This window comes from Pteropus vampyrus, unplaced genomic scaffold (genome assembly GCF_000151845.1).
Source record: "Pteropus vampyrus isolate Shadow unplaced genomic scaffold, Pvam_2.0 Scaffold87, whole genome shotgun sequence".
Classification (NCBI taxonomy): domain Eukaryota; kingdom Metazoa; phylum Chordata; class Mammalia; order Chiroptera; family Pteropodidae; genus Pteropus; species Pteropus vampyrus.
This window is the reverse complement of record NW_011888868.1, coordinates 3,017,877-3,041,460: the sequence shown is the minus strand read 5'-3', so window position 1 is coordinate 3,041,460 and position 23,584 is coordinate 3,017,877. Positions and strand designations below refer to the sequence as shown.

Sequence of the window (23,584 nt, the reverse complement as noted above, 5' to 3'; positions counted from 1 at the left end):
AAATTAAAATCACAATGAGATATCACTTCACACATGTCAAAAAGGCTTCCATTAATAAATCAACAAACAACAAATGTTGATGAGCAAGTTGAGAGTAGAAAACCCTTGTGCACTGTGGGTGGAATTGCAAATCCACTATGGAAAACATTTTAGAGTTTTCTCAAATAATTAAAAATAGAACTACCTTATGATCCAGCAAGTTCACTTCTGGATATTTATATGAAGAAATTCAAAACACTAACTCAAAAACATATATGCACCCCTGTGTCCATTGTAGCACTATTTACAATAGCCAAGATATGAAAACAATCTAAGTGCCCATCAATAGACAATTGGATCAAAACGTGGTATATTACTCAGCCATGAAAAGAATGAAATCTTACTGTTTGTAACAACATAGATGGACCTAGACAGTATTATGCTAAGTAAAATAAGTCAGATAGAGGATGATCTAATTTATATGTGAAATTTAAGAACAAAATAAACAAACAAAACAGAAACGAACTCATAGATACTGAGAATAAACTGGTGATTGCCAAATGGCAAGGGGATTGGGAGCTGGATGAAAAGCCGAAGGGATTAAGAAGTACAAATTGGTAGTTATAAAATAGCCAAAGGGATATAAAGTACAGCATAAGGAATATATAGTCAATGTTTTTTTAATTACTATGTATAGTAACAGGTCAGTACTAGATTAATCAGGGCGATAATTTCATAAATTACATAAATGTTTAACCATTATGCTGTATGCCTGAAAATAATATAAGATAATATTGGATTTCAACTGTAATTGATGAATAAAAAATAAATTGAAATTACTATTAAAATTAATATTATCAACCATTAAATAATTATTCGTCATATATGTTTAAGCATGGGTGAGATAAAGAATATTTTTATATATTACTGAAATGACCTACTATTCACTCATTCTATAAAACAGTATTTAGCATATATTTATTGAGCACCCCCCCAATATATGCTAGACATTTTTCTTAACATTGCGAATACTCCAAAGAAAAGTACAAGTCAAATTCTGTTATCATGGTTACGATTAAATGGGGGATGAAAATCACTAAGCACATTTAAAAATGTACAAATTAAGAAATGGGCCATTTAGTGAGAAGTACTATAAAAACTAGTTTTTGAAAGACCAGTCCTTTTAAACAATGGGTGACCAAATTCTTCACTAAGAATGTTTTACAAAGTGATCCAGCCTGTGTTTGTGGGTGTTTGTACGACTGAAACCATGTTTTCCCCTATGTATGGTGGATCATATTTATATATTCTGTTCTGGATTCTTGCATTTTATTAAATCTCTGCCCTTATGGAACTTACTTTTTAGTAGAGGGAGATGGGTAATAAAGAGTAAATATAACAGTAAGCAAAATAATTACGAGATAATAAGCTTTATTGGGAAAGAGAGAGCAAGGTAAAGGAATCAGGAATATGTATGTATCAGGTGGGGATTTTGCAGGTTTTAACATGATCATCAAAGAAGTAGTCTTCAAACACATGATATTTGAGCAAAGACTTGAAGAGGTTGAGGTAGGAGGAGCCATATGTAAATCTATAGGTGAGTGTTCCAGGAAGAGAAAACAAGAAATGCAAGGTCTCACCCAAGAGAAATGTGTTTGTTGTCTGAGAACTGGTAAGAAAAGCAGTGGCTGGACGCCAGAGAGAAGGTGATGAAGAGAGACCTTAAGACCTTATAATGGCAGCAGAGATATTGCATTTACTCTGGGTAAGATGAGGAACTTATTGAAGGATTTTGAGTGGAGGAGTGATATATTTCATTTGTACTTTAACAGGGTTGCTCTAAATGTCCTGCTGAAATAGTCTATAAAGGGTAAACAGTGAAATAAGTGTAATTAGGAAGCTATTAAAATAATCTGGATGATAAATGTTGGTTGTTTGTATGATGGTGGTAATAGAGAAATTGGTGGGAAGTGAAAAAATTGATTCATTCGGGATATATTGTGAAGGAAGGCATAAAATTATGTCATATTCTACTAGACATAGGCTATGAGAAAAAGAGAGACATCAGAGATGATTCCAAGAGTTTGGGCTGAGACCCTGAAAGAATAGACTTTCCAGTGCTTGAGATGGGAAAAGTCTTGGAAGGAACAGGTTTGGAAGAGAAGAATATGAGCTTAGTCTGGGTTATATTAAGTTCGAGGTTAGTATCATGTAAGTAGAGATGTCAAGAAGGTAATTGAATAGAAAAGTGCAGAATTACGGGGAGAAGATCAGCCTGGAGATACAAATTTGGAAATAGGTCTACATTTAAATATTATATTGGGTTCACCCCCCACAATTCATAACCACTCAGAACCTTCGAATGTGACCTTAAGTAAAAATAAGGGTCATAACAAATATAATTAGTTAGGTTAAGATGAAATCATGCTGGATTAGAGTGAACCCTAAGTGCATCTGATGTCCTTATAAGAAGAAGGAGATATAAATACAGAGACTCAGAGACATATAGAGACACACAGAGGTCATGTGACATAACAATAGAAGCAGAGGTCAGAATAATGCAGCGATAAGCCAAGGAACCAAGAATTGTCAGGAGCTACCAGAAACTAGGAAGACACAAGAAAATATTTTTCCTAGAGCCTTTTGAGAAAGTGCAGATCAGCTGACACTTTGATTTCAAACTTCTAGTCTCCAGAACAGTATGTTATGGCAACCCTCAGAAGCCAGAGATACTATGTGGAACCATAACAATGGATGGAGATTGTCAAGGCAGTGAATGTTGATAAAGAAGTCCATAGACTGAGCCCTGGGACTTCTACATTAAGAGGATAAGGAGAAATAGAGGAAACAATAATAGAAAGAAGGAGTGGTCAGTGAAGGAGAAGTAAAAACTAGGAGAAAGAGATATTCTGGAAGCTAAGTGATAGTTTTATAAAGAGAAGAAGGTGACTGTGTAGAATGCTGATGAGGGTAAATGGTGATTGTGAACAGAAAATTGAGTTTAGCAATACGAAGTTCATTTATGACCTTAACAATAAAAATTTTGGTGTAGACCCAAGGATGAAATCTTACCGGAGGAAGTTTAAAAGTAGTAAAGTAGTTCATAAAGAAGAATTGGGAATAGGAAGTATAGATAATACTTCAGGAGTTTTATTTTAGGCTGGATGAAAGCAGGTAAATATGGAGATGAATAAGGTTAAGAAAGTTGAAGAGATTTTCTTTATTTTTCCTGTAATATAGGAAAAATATCAATGAGACTAATGTAGTAGAGAAGATGAAATTTTTAAAAAATGTGAAAAAAGGGAGAGAGGTTTTGCCTGAGTGATGTCTTCAAATAGATGAAAAGGATGGGAAGGAATATGTATAGATTGACATTAGATAAGAGCATGAACAGCCCTTCTACATTAATAGAAAGAAGGGTAAAACATATGGGTTCAGAAAATGATAGGTTAGTAAATATGGTGGCAGTTTGTAGTTCTTTTCTGATTGCTTCAGTATTTTTAAAGAAGCAATAGACAAGTTCATTAATTGCTGAGAGTGAAGACAGAGGTAGAGTTGGAGGTCTGAAGAAAGACAAAATACATTAAATAGTTTCCAGAATCAGTAAGTTAATAGACTTAGGAAAACTTAGGGAATACACTGAGAATGGGAGAACACATGAAGGGCTCTCTAGAAGTCAATGGTGATAAATCTAAAGTTTGTGTGTTTTTTTTTTTTCCACCACCTAAACTATGCAGCAGTAACATAATATAGGTTGGATTTTAGTAGTTATGGTTCTGCCAAGCAAACAGCTTCATTTGATAAAGAGTGAATCAAATTAATTAAGAGTCTATACAAGAGGATGGCCATTAGAATGAGCCAGGCAATTTGACGTGGGTAAAAAGAGAAAAGAGGATTGAGTAGTTGGTAAGATTAATCTTTATGCCAGGAATCGTAAGAATCTGGGCATTAGGAGAAGGGATCCGGAAAGGGAGGAGGTTGTAGTCAGAGAGTGGGTGCTGATAATTGGAATTATAGAGGGACTGTAGTATTAATAATAACAAATACTGAATTCTGATATTGGTTTCATTATGCAGTTAATCAATCATGAATAACACCTGGGTAAACATTGTTAGATGGAGGTACTGAGGTAGCTGGGCAGGGTATGGAAGGCATCACTGCGTGGATCACATCTGATCCATGAATGAGGAGGGGCCTTCTAGCAAAGATCTATAAGAGGAGCATTCCAGGTGGAGAGGGGAAAAAAAGCAGGTGTAAAGACTCTGAAGCAGAAACTACCTTAGTACAATGAGGAAACATAATAAAAGGTCCATAGTAGTGGGAGCCTAGTGAATAAAGGCAAGTATGGAATGAAATGATACCAAAGAGGTACAGGGGAAGATCATATAGGATCTTACAGGCTATCACAAAGAATTTTAACTTTATTCTCAGTGTCTTAGAGGGTCATTTTAAAACATTATAGGCAGTGACATCAAATTTACACTTTAAAGAGCTTATTTTGACTACTGAGTGGAGAACAGATGGATGTGAGGGAAAAAAGAGATATGACTGGAATCTGAGAGTTACTTCAGATGTGTTACAATGGTCCAGGTGAGAAATAGTGATGGACTGGATGAGGCTGTAGTGATTAAGCTGAAAACAGGATCAAAGATAGAGAATTTGTAGAGGCCAGCGGGCTGCTGATGACTTAGGTGTATGACATGTATATGGAAGTGTTGGTGAAAGAAATAGACAAAGCAAGAATGACTTTTAGGATTTTGACCTAAGCAACCAGTGGATGGTTGGTGTCACTCAGTGAGGCAGTAAAGATGGAAGAGGAGCTAATTGGTGAGGATGGTCCGGGTAGGAGAAACTAAAGTGTACATAGAAAACTGTGAATGCGGGATTGATATATACTGATAGGGAATGGACAATATTCAACATATAGAAGAGCTCCTTTCAAAGTGAAATAATAAAACAAAAAAACTGACAATGGTCTCTTAAAGGAAATACAGAATGAACTCCTGTTCGCTGTGGTCCAACACTTTCATCGGTTTTCCATTTGATGTGAGAGCAGGTGGTGCTTCATGCCTTCCTTTTAGATCTAACTTGCATTCGGGGTACCCAGGCTAATTTTTTTTTTAATCTATCACTTCGTGTAGATCAGCCCAGTCACACAAGTGTTTAAAGTCCTTTAGGGGATCCTTAAGGTACACATTTTTGTCACTTTAGTATGAGCCTTCTCTATGTGGCCTCTCTCTTTCCCTCTCTACTCTCTTCCATGTCTCACTCATTTAGCAGGTTCTTAGTTTTTCCATCTTTTAAAATGAGAAGGTTGGCAGGGTATATGTCTACTAAAATTCTTACCACCTCTACTGGCCTACAGTTCTACTGCTTTGAGTGTGGTAAAATTCAGCTCATTGCTCTGCTTCTACCTGTATAGCTACATAAGCATATCACTTTTGTTGTTGTTGTGAAGTAAGTTTTACCTTCCTTCAATAAAGCTATTTCTCTGAAACTTTTTTTTTATTGCCTCACTCCTTGTGTTTGTTTATTGTTTTGAATCCACAAAATATGTATTCATTGTCTATCAAATCATCCATCTTTCCCTTTGCCTGGAAATCTGCTTCTCTATTCATCTACTCATTCATCTACCCAACCACTTATCTCTTTGAAGGCAGCACGGTACAGTGAAAAGAGCATATACTTTAAATGTCTGTACTCCTAGATTTGAATCGTCTTTCATTATGAATGTTATTATTATACTTGCAGAGAGATTTTTACCTCTCTGAAATTCGATTACCTAATCTAAACACTTAAAAAAATCTTTAGCACCTATTTAAGTGCCTAATACCTGTTAAGCATATAATAGCAGACAAGTATGACCATTATTTTTGTCTCCTTAATAAATGAGGAGCTGCTTGCCAAGCAGTTAAGGTGTCAGAGATATATTTCCAGCTGAGGAAAAAAAACAGGCAAGGAAGCAAGAAAGAGCATTATTCAGAAGAATGTTGAGGGTTCAGGTGTGATTAAGATATGAACAGTATGCATGTGATAAAATTGGAAAGATAAAACAAGAGCCTCACACATCAGGCTAAGAAGTCAGAATCTATTATGTAGAATTAAGGAACCTTGAGATTTTTTAAGTGCTAGAGTCACATGGCCAAATATTTGTTATAATATTCCTCCTAATGGCAGTATGGAATTCAGATTACTGTAGGAAGACTGGAAAAGTGAGAACGAGTAAAACAGAACAGAACAAAATGATGTTCTTGAACAACTGAGGTGCATGAATTTTTACATTATGGCTCACTTCGAGACACTGAACTAAATATTATTTATACTTTTCAATTATGAGTTTCCAGTCAATAATTTTCTCATTCTTATGAGAAGAATGGGAAAATCATTCTCATGATTGTCAAGCAAGATGTAAATAGTAAAATGTCTTGCTAAAAGGTACATGGTTATCTTTTGTTGAGTATTAGAATATCTTTGAAAATAGATTTCACAGAGACACACAGGGATAAGGCCATATGAAGATAACGGAGGACACTGAAATGCTGATGCATCTACAAACCAAGGAATGCCAAGGATTGCAGACGCCTACCAGAAACTATGAAGAGGAAAGGGGAAGGGAGCCTTTGAGAAAACATTTAGCCTAGAGCCTTTGAGAAAACATTTTGAAATTCTAGCCTCCAGAACTTAAGAACAAATTTCTGCTCTTAAAAAACAAACAAACAAACAAACTACAACAACAACAAAAACCAACCAAACAAACAAAAAACAAACAAACAGTCCAAAATAGATCCAGTACCTCTCAAGGGAGCATGGCTTTAATCATGTGTATACATTCTAACACTGATCGACTTAAAGCCTAGCCATATCCAATGGTAAGCTTGTCAGATTTGACCTCCAGACATTTGGAGTGTGGGGTCAAGAGTGCAGAGAAGAACAGCTCTTTGGGCTGTGGCCATAGATACAAGTTGTCCAGCTGTCCTTCTGACCAAATCCTAGTAGACCGAGTCATCTCTTTGAAGGGGCAAGGATTTTATACTATGCTGTTGGGAGACCAAGGAATTCTGTTGGACAGCATGAGCTTGGAGGGTGAGGGGTGGAGGAGGGAACAATGGCAGTGGCAGCCTAGAGAGAGTCTCCTGCTCCTACTTCAACTCAAGCAGCTTCATATTTTCTGTTTTCTGTTTTCTACAATAGCTTTTACTATATATTTCATTTGAATAAACTCTTAAAAATTGAAAACAATTTAAAAACCACCAGACTGGGCATGTAAGGCAAATCCAGATGCACAGAAAAAGAGATAGAACCCTAAACATTGAGAAGAGGCAGAAGGTTCAAGGCAGTTTGTGAGAATCCAAACTTGAATGACTTCCCTGAGACAGCTGGGCCTCAGATCATATGCAGGTGGGAAGGAGGGTAAACCCTTGAAGACACCACTCAATTCAAGATGGGGCCTCTAGGATGTATCAAGTTCTTTGGCATGCCATTCTTGGGATTTTTCAGACAGGTGTTCTCCCAAGTCCAGGTCAATAAACAACAGGATGAGGCAATAACTATGAATATGTCATTGGTCTCAGGGCTTATTGAGACTAAATACCATCTTATTTGTACTGTTTCAGATAAATTATTACCTTAGATGTAAAAAATTTATAAGCCCCACTGAATTTTTTAGACCTTCATTTCTTCCTCCCTCTCTCTCTCCTTCCCTCCCTCCTTCTCCTCTTCCTTTCCTTCCTTTCAAATATATTGAGTATTTACTGTGGACTAGACACTGGGAATCTAAGAATGAATAAGATATGTAAAGATGCCCGAGAAGTTTCAGATTATGCGAGAGACAGGCAAGTAAATAGGCAACACAAGACAATAAGTGTTTGGATAGAGGTGAGCACAGGGCTTATAGAACCAGAAGAGGGCACCTCGGAGAAGCCAGGGAGGGCTACCTGGAAGAGATAACCTTACCTGAACTTTGCAGGATGGATAAGCCTCATGAAAAAATTTGGAGTGGAAGAGTTTTCTGAGTTTAGATAATCACATGGGGTCATTGTGGCCCATGGAAAAACCATGCTCCTTGGAACTAGCTAGAATTTAGTTTCTGAATTTGAGTCCATCACATACTATAAAAGATGAAAAGTTATTTATCTGAGGTAACTCTGTTTCTTCACTTGTAAAATGCAGGAAAGAAAACAAAATGTATTCTAGATGAAAGTGGAGTCATAAGCAGAAATTCGAGCATGATATAGGCCAAGAGAGTGCAGCTTGGTCCAGAAAGCAGCAAGGAAGTTTAACAGATAGGACTGCCTCCTCTTGGATTTGAAGTAGGTTCCTTACCATTCTGTTTAAATAGTTCTTTGTAATCGAAGATAACCTCTCTCACTTTTTTAAAGTCACGTTATAAAGTGAAGTGGTATTACTTGTTTAATTCTTAAAAATAATAATAAATATAGGCTAGATATAACTCGAGTGCTCCAATATTAATAGAATCTGTTAACACTTTTATAAGGTACTTGCTGGTGATAAAAGGTCATTCCATTATAAGTATGTTTATTCCATATTTAGAAAAGCCCTAAATGGGGCTCAAATCAATTTCATTTCTAATTTCCACATGGTGAACATCTTATCTCAGTCCATATTATACACATGTGGCAATGCTAATATGTAATAAAAGAAAAAAATTGAGACCAAATAGGAGAGAATGCATTATAGTGCTTTAAATAAATTATAGTGGACTCATGGTCAGAACAATCCATTTTTTGGTTTATTAGATTTATAGACAGCACCTTCCCTCTGTCAGTTGTCTATGAGACTGTAACCTTGTAATATTTACCATTTGTTAAACATAGAAGGAAAGATGGGATAAAAAACTCAAAGGAAGAAATGGAAGCATGCAGATGAAGCACATAGTGGAGGTAAAGGAGGGCCTGAGGGCAGGACATAGATCTGGGTCCCAGGGTTCTCCCAAAGACTAGAAGATAAGACAACATTCTCTGTTGATGAAGTTGATGGCAATTTGAGGAATCACCAGAGTATACACTGGAAGGAGAAAATTGCCTCTTAGAACACTGACTAAGCAGCTGAAGAAAATTCTGGGGGAAGATAATTAATTAGCTCCTGTCCCTGACCCTACACCATTCTCTGTTTCAACCCTGTGCCTCAGAGAAGATTGAAAGTTAGCTTTATTGGTGTCAAACTTATTTTTAAAAGTTATGGATTGAGATTTTTTTGTATGTGTTATGTGAAAATGAGTCAGTGAGAAGTTTCAGAATATTATATTGGAGAATTTCAGGAGGCATTGTTGCATCAAAACGCTTAAGAAATTGAAGTCAATATTTGTACGACTCTAAAAGAACTGGTTGAGGTTTTTTATTTTTTGATTTAATTAATTCTTTTTTAATTGTAGTTCACATATATTATTATATTAGATTCATATATACAACATTGTGATTTAACATTTACATACCTTACAAAGTGATCACTGTAATGATTCTAGTACCCATCTGTCATCATGGTTATTACTGTGTTATTGACTCTATTCTTTAAGTTATACATTACATCCTTATGATTTATTTTATAACTGGAAGTTTGTACTTCTTAATCCCCTTCTTGATCCTCCCCTACTCTCTCCCCTCTGACAACCATCAATTTGTCCTCTGTATCTCAGTTCCACTCAATTTTGTACATTAATTTTGTTTCTTAGATTCCCCACATAACTGAGATCATATATTTGCCATTCTCTGTCCAACTTATTTCACTTAACATAATACTTTCTAGGTCCATCCATGTTATCGGTAATGACAAGATTTCATTATTTTTTATGGCTCAGTAGTATTTCATTATGTATGTACCACATTTTCTTTATCCATTAATCTATCAATGGACATGTGAGTTGTTTACATATATTGGGAATTGTAAAGCATACTGCAATGAACATAGGGGTGCATATATCTTTTCAAGTTATTGTTTTTGTTTTCTTTGGATAAATACCCAGAAATGAAATTGCTAGATTATGCAGTAGTTCTATTCTTAATTTTTTTGAGGAATTTCCATACTGTTTCCATACCGGCTGCACTAATTTACAATTCCACCAACAGTGCACAAGGGTTTCTTTTTTTTTCACATTTTTGCCAATACTTTTTTTTTTTCTTTGTGATAATTCTCTCAGGTATGAAGTAATATATTATTGTGGTTTTGATTTGCATTTCCCTTATGATTAGCAATGCTGAGAATCTTTTCATGTCTGTTGGCCATCTGTATGTCTTTTTTAGATATACATCTATTCAGGTCTCCTGCCCAGTTTTTAAATGGATTGTTTGTTCTTTTGATGTTGAGTCGTATAAATTTTCATATATATATTTAAATATTAATCCCTTATCAGATATATCATTTGCAATTTTTTTTTTCATTCAGTAAATTGCCTTTACACCTTGGTAATGGCTTCCTTTGGTGTGCAAAAGCTTTTTAGTTTGATGTAATCCTTTCTATTTTTCTTTCTTTTTTTTTTTTTGTTGTCTTTGTTCAAAGATACACACACACACACACGTACATTTCTAGGAGCAATGTCAGTGTTTACTATCTATGTGTGGTTTCAGATTTTATATTTAAGTCTTTCATCTGTGTTGAGTTTATTTTTGTATATGGTATAAGAAAACAGTCTAGTTTTATTTTATTTTGCTTATATCTGTATAGTTTTCATAACACCATTTATTAAAGGAACTGTATTTTCTCCATCGTATATTACTGCCTCCTTTTCATATGTTAGTTGACCGTAAAAGTGTGGGATTAATTCTGGGCTGTCTATTCTGTTCCATTGATGTATGGATCTGTTTTGTGCCAATACCATACTGTTTTGATTACTATAACTTTATAGTATAACTTGAAAGCAGGAGTATCACACTTCCAAATTTGTTTTTCTATCTCAAGATTTTTTGTCTATTCTGTGTCTTTTGTGGTTTTATATAAATTTTAAGTTACTTTTTCTAATTCTCTGAAAAATGCCATTGGTATTTTGTTGAATCTGTAGACTGCTGTGAATAGTGCAGACATTTTAACAATATTAACAAGGGCTTCTAATTTTATGTTAAATAAAAGTAGTGAAAGTGTACATCCTTGTTTTATTTCTGATCTTTAGGAAAACACTTTTAGCTTTTCACTAGAGTATGTTAGCTACAGGTCTGTCATATATAGCCTTCAGTATGTTGAAGTATGTTTCTTCTATTACTACTTTGCAGAGAGTTTTAATATTCATAGATGCTGGGTTTTGTCAAACACATTTTCTGCATCTATTGATATGATTTTTATCTTTTATTTTGTTTATGTGGTATATCACGTTGATTGACTCATGAATATTGAAGCATTCTTGTGTATTGGAATAAATCCCACTTGATCACAGTACATGATCTTTTAAATATATTGCTTAATTTTGTTTCCTAATATTTTCTTGAGAATTTTTGCATCTCTCTACATCAGGGATATTGGCATGTAATTTTCTATTTTTTGTAGTTTCTTCATCTGGTTTTGGTATCAGGGTAACATTGGCCGCATAGAATAAGTTTGGAAAATTTCCATCCTCTTCATTTTGGTGAAGGGGAAAATGTTTGAGAAAAATAGGAATTATTTTTTTGAATGCTTGCTAGAATTCACTTGTGAAGCCATATTGTCCTGGACTTTTGTTTGTTGGTAATTTTTGGTTACTGATTCAATTTTTTTCTAGTAATCGTTCTGTTCAGGTTTTCTATTTCTTTTTGACTCAGTCTTGGAAGAATATATGTTTCTAGGACTATATCCATTTCTTCTAGGTTGTTCAATTTCTTGATATATAATTGTTCATAGTATTCTCTTATAATTCCTTGTATTTCTGTGTTATCAGTTGTCACTTCTCTTTTATTTCTGATTTTATTTATCTGGGCCCTCACTCTTTTCTTTTTTCTTGATGAGGTTGGATTAAGTTTTATCTTTTTCTTTTTTTTTTTTTATCTTTTCAAAAACTAGCCATTAATTTTGTGGACCTTTTCTATTGTTTTTGGTCTCTATTTCATTTATTTCTGTTCTGATCTTTATTATTTCCTTTCTTCTACTCACTTTGGGCTTTGTTTGTTCCTCATTTTTTAGTGTTTTTTTTACTTATAAGTTTAGAATGTTTATTTGAGATTTTTTTTTTTAAATTTTGTTCTTGATGTAGGCCTGTATCACTATGAATTTCCCTCTTAGAGCTACTTTTGCTGTGTCCCAAATATTTTAAATTGTTGTGTTTTCATTTTTATTTGTCTCAGGATATTTTTTGGTTTCTTCCTTGATTTTTCCATTAACATATTGATTGTTTAGTAGCATGTTCTTTGTCCTCCATGTTTGTGTTTTTTCAAGTTTTCTTCTTGTAATTGATTTCTAGTTTCATAGTGTTGAGATCAAAAAAGATGCTTGATGTGATTTTAATCTTCTTAGGTATACTGAGACTTGTTTTCTGGCCAAACATGTGTATTTTATGGAAAATGTTATATATGTTCTTGAAAAGAATGTCTATTCAGTTGATTTGGGGTGTAACATTCTGCAAGTATCAGTTAAGTCCATATGATCTAATGCATTGCTTAAGGCCACGGTTTCTTTGTTGATTTTCTGTCTGAATGATCTATTCATTGATATGAGTGGGGTGTTAAAATTCCCTACTATTATTTTGTTACTGGCAATCTCTCCTTTTATATCTCTTAATATTTGTTTTATGTATTTCTTTGCTTGGTTGAGGTGTTTTAGACATAAACTGGGATGCCAAGAAAGCTCCAGAATTCTTTAATGGGGTCCGTGTTGAGGTTATTGACATCTAAAATGGATAGCTGTGAGGCAGATATTAGTAAAAAATATAAAATGGAAGTGAATTCTAAAATGCATAAATGTATACAGAATATAGATATGTGTATGGATGATCCAAATAGTGGCAGTGTAAAAAACTACAAATTCCCTCAAGGAATGTGGTATTTATCACCATGCCTGATATATAATAATGCTGATTTACTTTATTTGGTTGAATTAACTATGAAAACACCAAGATTCTTAGAATTAGAAGTGGCCTGGAGGAACCAAATGAAGAAAACAAACCAGGAAATCCAGGATTGGCTGTATAAAACTTCTCCTCTTGGCTGACTATTATTTTCTTCTACTCTACTTTAGGTTATTTTGGAATCTTATTTCACATTATAAATTCTTGAAATTTCATGAAGGAAATTAAGAAGAAAGTTATTGAAATAATAGAAGTTGAAGAGAGTGGAAAACAACTTTATAATATTAAAGTTTTCACAATCCTATTACAAAATAGATTGTGGTTTTATTTTCCAAACTGATATGTGGTTTTTGATAACATCCCCACCCCACCATACACACACTTTAATTTTGTAGCTAAATTCAGAAATTTCTATAAGGACCCAAATGCTATAGTAATAGCATATCTTTTAAAAATTAGAATGATCAAAGAATTAAAATATTTATCCTTTTAATTTAATTTTAAATTTTAATTTAACTGAACAGTAATAATCAATTAAAATACAATCTGATCATACTTTTGCATTTTACGGCCCTTTTTAAATTCTAATTTCTAATATTTGCTTTTCAAGGAAGTTTACAAGTTCACTATCAGCTGAGCAAGGAAGAATCCCATGTATTCACCATTGAGGTAGAGAACTTTGCCAACAGAAGGATGCATCACTTGAAGATTAACCGAGAGGGAAGAGAGCTTACAATTCAGGTATATTATTTTTCTTCTCCTCATTCAGCCAAATATGACTTGGATGCTGACTAACACTTTTCTGCGCTTCTACCCTAAGCCAATTGTAGAGCCAAGTTCTGAGGACACATATGGCCCACACTTGGCTCCAGCCTTTGAAGAGCTAGAATAGTAGTTCTCAAAGTGTGCTTCTTCTTTCCCACTAGCATCAGCATCACCTGGGACCTTGTTAGAAATGAAAATTCTTGGGCCTCACATTAGATCTACTTAGAAACTTTTTTTGCAAGGGTGGCAGCAGGCAACTTTGATGCCTGCTTGTTTGATAGCACCTGAATTGTGGCATAATGAGAAAGACACGGGTGAAGAGAATCACCAGGGGACTGACAAGGGCTAGAGCAGAAGTGTTCTCAGGTGAAATGGAAGCATGCAAGAGGACACAGATCTCATGTGGGTATTAGTACTCAATTCCTGGGTGAAGCTAGGAATAAATTGAATCTTGAAAGTGAATAGGAATTGGCAAGGTGGAGAAGAAAGAGGAAAGTGCTCAGGCAGGTGTTTTGTGTGATTATTGGCAAAGCTGTCCGGAAAAGTGTAGTATGTGGTAGGCTCTCTGTGAAATTCTAGTGGTCTTGGTATAAAGAGCAGACAGCAGGTGATGACATATCACTATAGAGAACTGATATCTCCTTTAGAATCATGACCTAAAGTGAGCACTTAAATTTGCCCAGCAGTCACCCCTTATTTTTTTTAATCCAGGATCTTTTGATATCTTAGGTGATAATTTTAAACCTTCTTATACCACCACCAATCTCAACCACATCTTCACTCTTAGCAGATGACTTTGTTTTCTCCTTTCTGGTGAAAAAAACATAACATTTATATATCCACATATTTTCACCACCGCATTTACCCAACTACCCACATCTGTGTCCCTGTACTTTGTCTTGTTGCTGAATATGAACAGTAAATGGTACTAGCTAAGGTCTGACCCATCACTTGAAGGACAGTCTTATACTCTATTCAAAATACTACTGCAGCATTATCCTCTTCACCTCTGTTTTCAATATTTTTCCAGCACTAATGGATGGCTTTCCAAAGCATAAAACATGCAAATATTACATGAACGAATTAATTAAAACTAAAAAACTTTCTCTGGGCCAGGGAAGGAAACCTCTCTCTTATCCTCTTATCTGACTTCATATACTGCTCCATTTTCCCTTTCAACTTACTGCCCAGATCCTTGGATATGTTGTTTATATACTTCATCTCTGAATTTTTCCTTCCTTTTTCTTAAACCCACACTATTGATTATTTTTTCCTTGTGCTATAGTGAAATAATATTTCTCAAGACACCAGTGGTTTTATCTTGCAAAATTCAATGATCTTTCCCTTATTTGTCTTCTCACTGGCATTTGACACAGCCATTTCTCCTTGCTCTTGGAACATATTCGTATTTGGCTTGCAGGACACTGCTTTCACCAGTATTTCCTCTGCATCTCTAATTTCTTTAGTTGGTCCTTCTTTACCTTCCAAACTTTAAAAACTGAAACCTTCCAGGATTCATTTTCAGATTATTCCTCCTCCTCCTCCTCCTCCTCTTTCTTCTCCTCCTCCTCCTCCTTCTTCTTCTTCTTCTTCTTCTTCTTCTTCTTCTTCTTCTTCTTCTTTATCTGTACTTATTCTGTGGCTAATCTCACTCACTCAAATTTCACATCTTTAAATGTCATGTATATGCTAATTAATTAATCGCAAATATATCTCTAAGACCAGTCCTTTTCCTTAACTCCAGACCAATATATTCAGCTGCCTACTTGACATATTCTTGTGGAGAGCTATTAGATATCTTGAATGCAACATATTTAAAACTGAGTTGCTGAGAATTGTCCCCAAATTACCCCCCATGCTCCATGACCTCCCATACCTCAGTAAATGGCAACTTCATTCTTACAGTTGCTCAGTGTTGAAAATGTGGTTTCATCTTTGATACCTCTCTTTTTTTCACATGAAACATGCTGTTGATCAAGATCTATCCTGCCCCAAGCTGCCCTCATTCTTTCCTTGGTTATTACAGGTTATAGTCTTCTCTTAATTGAAGGTTACCTGCTTCTCTTCTTGTTGCATGAAAGCTTATTCTCAAGAGAGCAGCCAGAGTGATTCTAAAAGATTAGTCAGGATATGGTACTCTTCTTTCCAAAGCCAAAGATCTTGCAGCAGTTTAAGAGGATGTCCATGATCCAGCACTCCTGCTTCCTTCCCACTCTTATTTCTCTGATCTCATCTATCACTGTTCTCTCTGTTACTACTCTACACTACTCCATTTATTTTCAGAGTCTTTGAAGGGTAAGTAAGTGACTTTTGGTTATGGGTTATGGGAGAAGTCTAGAATGACTATTATCTATTTGTTTTTTGTTTTTGTTTTTTTGACCAGGTGGAAGTTCAAGAGTAATTGTTAAATATATAGTACAAAAACAGTCTCTGAGTGATTATAATTTAGTGTGCTTACCTCTAGCATTTATTACTGAAATAAGAGAGAAATGTCTTAGGAGAAAATTTGGATTGAGGACAGATTGGAGGAGGAAAGGAATGGGAATGATGAATTCTCATTTCAATATGTTTTGACTAGGTCTTGATGGGGCAGCTGGGAGGCATTCTGATGGGCATTTGTATATATGACTCCTTTACCACAAATGAATAACAAACAGGGCAGTGAGAGAATGATAAAATATATTTATTTTTTTCTCCTTCTAAAGGATTTGCATTAACCAATTAATAGGCAATGAAAAGCACACACTGGCTGAGGACATATTTCCAAGCACTGAAGGGAAAAGAAAAAACTGGAGGCCAATATATATATATAAAGTTTAAATCAGTTTATTGACCCAGTAACACAACACACTTGTCTCCCTGGCACTCCCAGCCCCCTCACCCTCACCCCATCTAGATCTCTTTCCTTCCTCCTCACTTAGAGCAAGCTGTTCAGTAAAAGCAGAAAAGGGCAGACTACTCTATTCCTATATGCCCAGTCCCACACCCAGGCCCTGTGGAGTAGAATTTCAGGCAATACTCAGAACCTGTTAGAGAGAGAGGGCAGGCAATCATCACTTTATTCAGCCAGCTAAAGGCATTCAGCACCTAATAACTGAATTAATTTCCCCAACTCCCAAGGCCTGGAGTTGCTATTACTCCTCCTCAATTTTCTCTCTGATGATAGGAAAGAGAACTTGGGAGCTGAGTCTGCAGTCAGGAGCAAGAACTCCTGGTGACGATTTGAGAATTTTAAAGGAGTTAATGTTTTTTAAGGCACAAGTGCCCACAAAAATGCTCTGATGGTGAAGATGAACTTTAACACCCTTATCTAAAATGCATTTATGACATTAAACAGATTAAGCCATTTTGCAAAACGCCAGCACAACAGAAAACTGTAAAGAAAAAAGAGCCAAGCATTTTAGAAAGCAAATATTAATTACCTCCTTTGAGAGATGAAGATCCAAAAGTCAAGAGAGGCTTCCCCAGAGTGAGGTAGACCTGGGTATGAATCCCTGCTCCATCCTTTATGCTATATGATCTTGGACCAGTTATTCACCTTTCTCATCTTCAATATACTTATCTGTAAAACAAAAATAGAGGAGTACTGGGTGAAAAGAGGAAAGTATTAAGAAGTACAAATTGGTAGTTACAAAATAGTCATAGGGGTGTAAAGTTAGCATAAGGAATGTAGTCAATAATATTGTAATAATGATGTATGATGCCAGGTGGGTACTACACTTATTGGGGAATCACTTTGTAAATTGTATAAGTGTCTAATAACTATGCTGTACACCTGAAACAAATATAAAATAATATTGAATGTCAACTGTAATTTAAAAATAAAAATAATTTTAAAACTTAAAAAAAAAGTTAAAACATTAAAAAGTCATATGAAAGAAAATATCTAAGGAACCAAGCATGAAGCTTGGCATCTGGGGCTTACTCAAAAAAAGGATTCTTCCATATTCCTCCCTTTCTCATCTCATTTAATGACTTGATGAGACCACGGGGCATCTAAGAATCTGAGATCAACCAAGTTTTTAGGCCAGATTATGAACTTAGCCATCCAAAAGGCCTAAAGGACTATGGTAATTCACCCTTTTCAACCTCACTAATTATAATTAAAAATAAAAACAATACTAAACCAAAAAATAAACATAAGAAAAGCTGACAAAATAATGTATTTTCCATTGAATACTTCAATGCTGACCTAGCCCAGATCATACATATGGAAGTTTTAAGAATAAATATTTGTGGTAGCACCCCCCTTAATTAACTAATTAATTAATTAATTTATTTATTTATTTTTGCTTTTGCCCTATGCATTTGCGAAGTTTTTCTAATTGGTAACTCATACCAAAACCAGTACTCCTTCCAAATATCCTTTATCCCTGTCATACGTGGAACACATCCCCCAGCTATCCGTAGTCCACCAATAGCCTCAAGTCTCCTTCGAGTCATCCTACCTTCCTTTACAAACCTCTACAAATTCTCATTTTTCTAAAAATCCTAATAAGTGTCATTTACTTCTTTCTCTCCGTTAGTCATCTGGTTAAAGTGCTAAAGACTAGATAAGTTCTCACAAAGCAGAACAGTAGGACAGAAATGACTCATGTACTTAAACAATTAGTTTTTTCATGTATAACATTTGAGCATGATCATGTCAAGTTCAGAGAATCATTTACACAGAAAAGTGACCCTATGGAGCCTGGGGAAGAAATGAGGACAGAAACCAGGGGAATCTCAGCTTAACTTGCAATTCTAAGAGTTCTTGTACTTCTCTCCACTGAGCAGAAATTTTCTGCTCACTTTAGCCTCTTCTCCAACCTGGATGACAAAGTATTGGAGAGAAGTCTCTTGCTGGAAGGTACATTTTCAGAGAATAGGAGAGTCAAGTGAGAGTTCTGAGATAGCATGGGAAGAAAACTCTTTCAGGACAATCTGTATCCATGTACATTACACAGACTGAGAATGAGGACCAAGAGGGGCAAAACTCTGTGTTGTATCTAAATGTGTGGGGCCTCCAGGGAACTCAGAGGCATCCTGTTGGTATGACAGATTCTTTCTTCATAGCTTGCAAAATAGAAAGGAAATCAATACAAGATATTTATTTAAGGACTCAGCAAACCTGTGTTAGGAGTTATTTTGGCAGTTTCTATTGTGGGCACTACATAAAGCATATATTAATAATATGTCCATATTCTCAAGGAGCCAAAGAACCAATAGTTTAGTGGGAGGAGAGAGAGAAAGAGAGAGAGAGAGAGAGAGAGAGAACATCATTATGACACAGCATCTTAAATGCAAGGTTATAGTAGAATAAAAGTAGAATAAAGGTGCCATGAGAGAAGAGGATCAATTAATCTAAGTAAGATATCAAAAAAAGCTTCCTGGAGGTGGTGGACTCTGGGAACACTTAGAAGAGTGGTGTCTGGCACACAGGAGATACTCAAACACTTGATAAATTAATTTTGTAGAAATTTAACATAAAAACACACAGTGATTATCTAAAAGTTGCTCAAATATCTAGAGAGGAATGGATGATAAAGCAACGACCATATTGAATGATGGGTAGACATCATGACAATGGGACACTGCTTTGTGACACTGTGTGTCCTTGATAAAGTTGTTGATCTCTGTATAATATCAGTTCTCCAGTCTGTAAGAATACATTTTGAAAGATGCTTTAGTATGGTGTCTCATATATCAAGCTTTCAATAAATAACAAATATTATTATAGTCTAATTTTATATGTGGAAAAGTAATTAAGCATATTATCACATACCGCAAGTCACAGCCAGTGACTTCTCTCACAGCTAGAATTCTTGCAAGACAAATGGGTGCAGAAGGAAAGTCATGGCAATTGGAGCTGGAAGAACTGGGTATTAATCCCTATCATTTGCTCCACAAGGGGAGCCTGGCCAGGCTAATTTCTAAAGGTGTCTTATTATCTTCTTAAAAGTTACTTTAAGATATGAGGATATTTTTCAGGAATAACACCATATGAATATTAGGAGTAGAGTCTGGAAGAATCTGGTAGGATTGGACTAGACTGAAAAAAGTGGGATGGATGGGAAATACTACCTTGGAAAGAGGAGGAAGATAACAAAGAGATCAAACTGGAATTAGTAGTGGTGAGGCAAGGAGTGTTCCCTAAAAGATTCTAGTAACAAATTCTTGAAGAATCCCAGTGGTTGTTTTTGCTTACCCCTGTGAAATAGGGTTTATGTCGCTAGCAACCATTCACCTAGCCTTTCCTCTCCAGGGTCAAACTCTTGACAGACTGAAATATTTGCCAGGAAAATCCCCCAGTGTCCACGTCTGAATGACACAAGTTCAGAATTAATGGAGAGAAATGGACAGTGGTGGCTCTAAGGACAAAAGTGGAGAGGAGCGGGGAGAAATGGGAAAGAGTGTCTATTCTTCCTTTAAAGTTAATCCTACCCAGCAGGTCCCTAAGAATGCTTTATTTGTTTGTTTGTTTGCATCAAGGAATTTGGTGAGAAAATCTCAGTGGGGAGATTAATACCTGTCAAAAGCTGTACAGAATTTCCCAGGGAGAAACCAAGAGGAAAGAAAAGGATATTTTATCTTCATTGTGGAGAATTAGCAAGGCATTTCTCCTCTCTCCAAAGAGAATCTGCTCTATGTGCTTCCAAGTTATTTCCAGACCTGAATGTGTTATGCCCTTTACATACTGACTTCACTGATGTACCTTTATCTTCTTTTTTTTCTACAGATGGATCATCAACTTCGACTCAGTTATAACTTCTCCCCAGAAGTGGAGTTCAAGGCTATAAGGTCACTCACCTTGGGTAAAGTCACAGGTTTGTATTCTAGTCCTCACCTTTCCAATGGGCCTTGCTAAAATAAAAAAAATAAATAAATAAGCAACTTTCATCAGGATATTTAGTGACTCAGAGCTGGAGCTTTCTACTCCCATAATATCCAAGATATAAAACAAAGATTTCTGGTATAGAAGCTAAGATGTATGTTTGGTCGAGCTGGAAGCTGATATTTGTATCTATATTATGGAAGCTCAAATAAGAAAAATTAACAAAGAAAGTAAGTAATATTTTTACTCAATTTCTAATCAAGCAATTTAGAAAGTTTAATTTTATTTTACTTAAATTTACTTAATTTTTACCTAAAGACATTAAAAATTTGAAAAACCCAATTATTAGATTGCTCAAATTCAAAATTTCTTTACTAATTCATCAATAATTAAAAGAGAATGGAAGTCTATTACTATAATAGTGGATTTTCTTTTTTTCTATGGGAAATTTAATAAGTTTTCATTTTATATATGATGGATGTATTTAGTAGGTGCATGGAAGATTGAAACTTTCTCGATGAACATTTTTTTCATACTGAAGTGATTTTTTTTAAACTATCTTTGCGCTCAAATCTATTTTATATCTTATTAATATAGCAACTCAATTTTACTTTAGTTAGTATTTATCTGGTCTATCTTTTTTCTAAATATGTTAACAGTTATTTTCCTTTAAGTATCATGTATGATCTTATGAAAAGCATACAGCTGGATTTTATGATTTATCCAATCTTCTCTTCTCATTTTACAAATTGGCAAAGTATGTCCTTTTACATTTTTGTGTTACTTATAAGATAGAATTTACTTCTGCCTCCTTATCTGCTATGTAATTTTTCCTGTGGTTCTATCTTGTTCTTTTTACTCTCTCAATCATAGTGTAGTGCAGGATACAATTACTGGAGGCATTTTAAAAAAGGATGGATTGAACACTGGAAATGAGTTGCTTGCAAAACTGTGGCAGCACTTATGGTGTAGATTCTTGTTAGTTTTTCAGAATGGCTATCCAAGCAATTTTGAGCTGATTAATAAAGAGCTGATGTCACTGGTGCTAGACAGGATCTCATAGGCTGCTGTGACCCCAGTACTGCATGTCAATTCCCAAGAGGAGAAGAAGATCTCTAAAAAAATGGTAGCAGAGGACATTTCGTGTTACTGTAATTTTTCTGGCCTGGAGAGAGCTGAAAAAGCAGGACAATGACTCTGGCCTCAGTATAATCTCCCCAATTCATAAATTAGGTATTCTGATTTCCAGAACATAATGTGCATCCAGAGACCTAGCTGCAGTCAGATCTAAAATTATCCATTTCAGTTACCAAAATGGCAGTCGAATGAGCCAATCAGGTGACCAACTTCTAGACTGAATTTTATGTTTATTTCTTATTCCATTACCTCTTATTATTAACAAACATTTTATGCTGCCACTGTTATTTTTGATTTATCAATGCCATCACTAATTTACTTGTTCCTCATTCCTTCCTATATTTCAGAAATTTCTACTTACCAGGTTTAATTTCTTTGTTTCTGTAATAAATTATTTTGAATTTTTTTTTTTTTGTCAGGCACCTTTTATCTAAAACAAAGTCTTTATTTCACCTTTGTTCTTAGAAGATAATATTATTAGATGTACAATTCAGTATTGAAGGATATTTTTTCCTCAGATCTTAAAAGAACTATTCAGGTATATGATGGAGTGAGCTCACACTGCCTCAAAAGTACCTATTATATACATCTCTGTCTAATTCTGCATTAAGTAACATCACAATGGTGGTTTGAAAGTTGCCATGCTAGGAATGTTTACTCCATGTTAGTCAGAAATGCTACAAGACAGGGTCCTTCTGATGCTGTAGAGACAGTTTTGAACCCAACACCTGTATGTCACTGTTTTCTTCTATCCTTTCTTCCGCTGAGGATGTTGAAAAGCTGACTGTCAGTCTGTCTTGTCTTTGAAAATGCTCTTACCCACCTCACCCCTAACACTCACAAGCTACTTTTAAGGTCATTTCTTTTAATTCAATGTTTTATAGTTTTATGGCCATGTGTCTAATTGTAGATCTCTTTTTAAGTATCTAATTTGATACTTTTATGTTTCCTGTATTATTTATTAATTCCTTTGTCTACGTATCCAGTTCATATGTATTTTTATATCTTTCTATTCATTCATTCTCACAGATCCTCGGTATATCAAACAATGATTCTTTCTTATTTTTTCTATTCAATTACTTTAGATCTATAATAGATAAATCTTAGACTTTCTAACTTTATACTTGAGTCCCTTAGTCTCTTACTATAGTTCTATAATGCTTTATTCTTTATGGGCAATTTTTTGGGTTTATCTTTAAATTTACAAATTTTCTCTTCATATATACTTAATATTTCGTTAAATCTATTCGATGAGTCATTTTTCATTGATTACATATTTTTTTAATTTTTAAAGTATTTTGTTCTTTTTCAAGTATGCTTGTTAAATAAGGCAGTCTATTGTTCCCATTCTTTGTTGTTGTTGTTGTTATTTCTATCTTTTTACATCTTTAAAGTATTCTATTAATAGTTATTGAGCATTTTGTCTCTGATTATCCCAATATCAGAAGTATGAAATATTCTAAATCTGTTTTTTTTTCTAACTCTTTATTATAGTGGTTTATTCTCTTATGCTCTGTGTGTGTGTGTGTGTGTGTGTGTGTGTGTGTGTGTGTGTGTACTCATAATTTTTTGAAATTATTTTGAGAGAGCTTGATGACCAGCAATTGGGAAACTTTTTTCCAGACGAGATTTGTGCTTATTTCTGCCAGGTGCCAAGAGGTACTACCAATTGAGGATTATTTTGATTTCTCAGTTCGTATTTTTTCTAAACAGACATTAAGTATAAATTTGAGCCCTATATAAGAGCAAACCTCTGGCTGAAGTCTTAGTGGAATAGTCTCACTATTAATATCGTAACTATCATTTTATTATTATTTTTGTGCCTTTTTTCCAATTCAGAGTCACGTCAGAAGTTAGCAGGTTTTATGCTTATTCCTTTGCTATTAGATGATGTTACATATACATACACA

At 34.9% G+C, this 23,584-nt stretch overlaps 1 protein-coding gene across 1 annotated transcript in view; it reads left to right on the top strand.

Moving 5' to 3' along the window:
* CNTNAP5 (contactin associated protein like 5) overlaps positions 1-23,584 on the top strand; it is a 587,467-nt gene that overhangs the window by 532,677 nt on the left and 31,206 nt on the right. The window contains exons 20-21 of the mRNA XM_023532684.1: positions 13,569-13,699; positions 20,442-20,529. Coding sequence (XP_023388452.1) covers positions 13,569-13,699; positions 20,442-20,529 — 219 coding nt within the window. The remainder of the gene's footprint in view (positions 1-13,568; positions 13,700-20,441; positions 20,530-23,584) is intronic.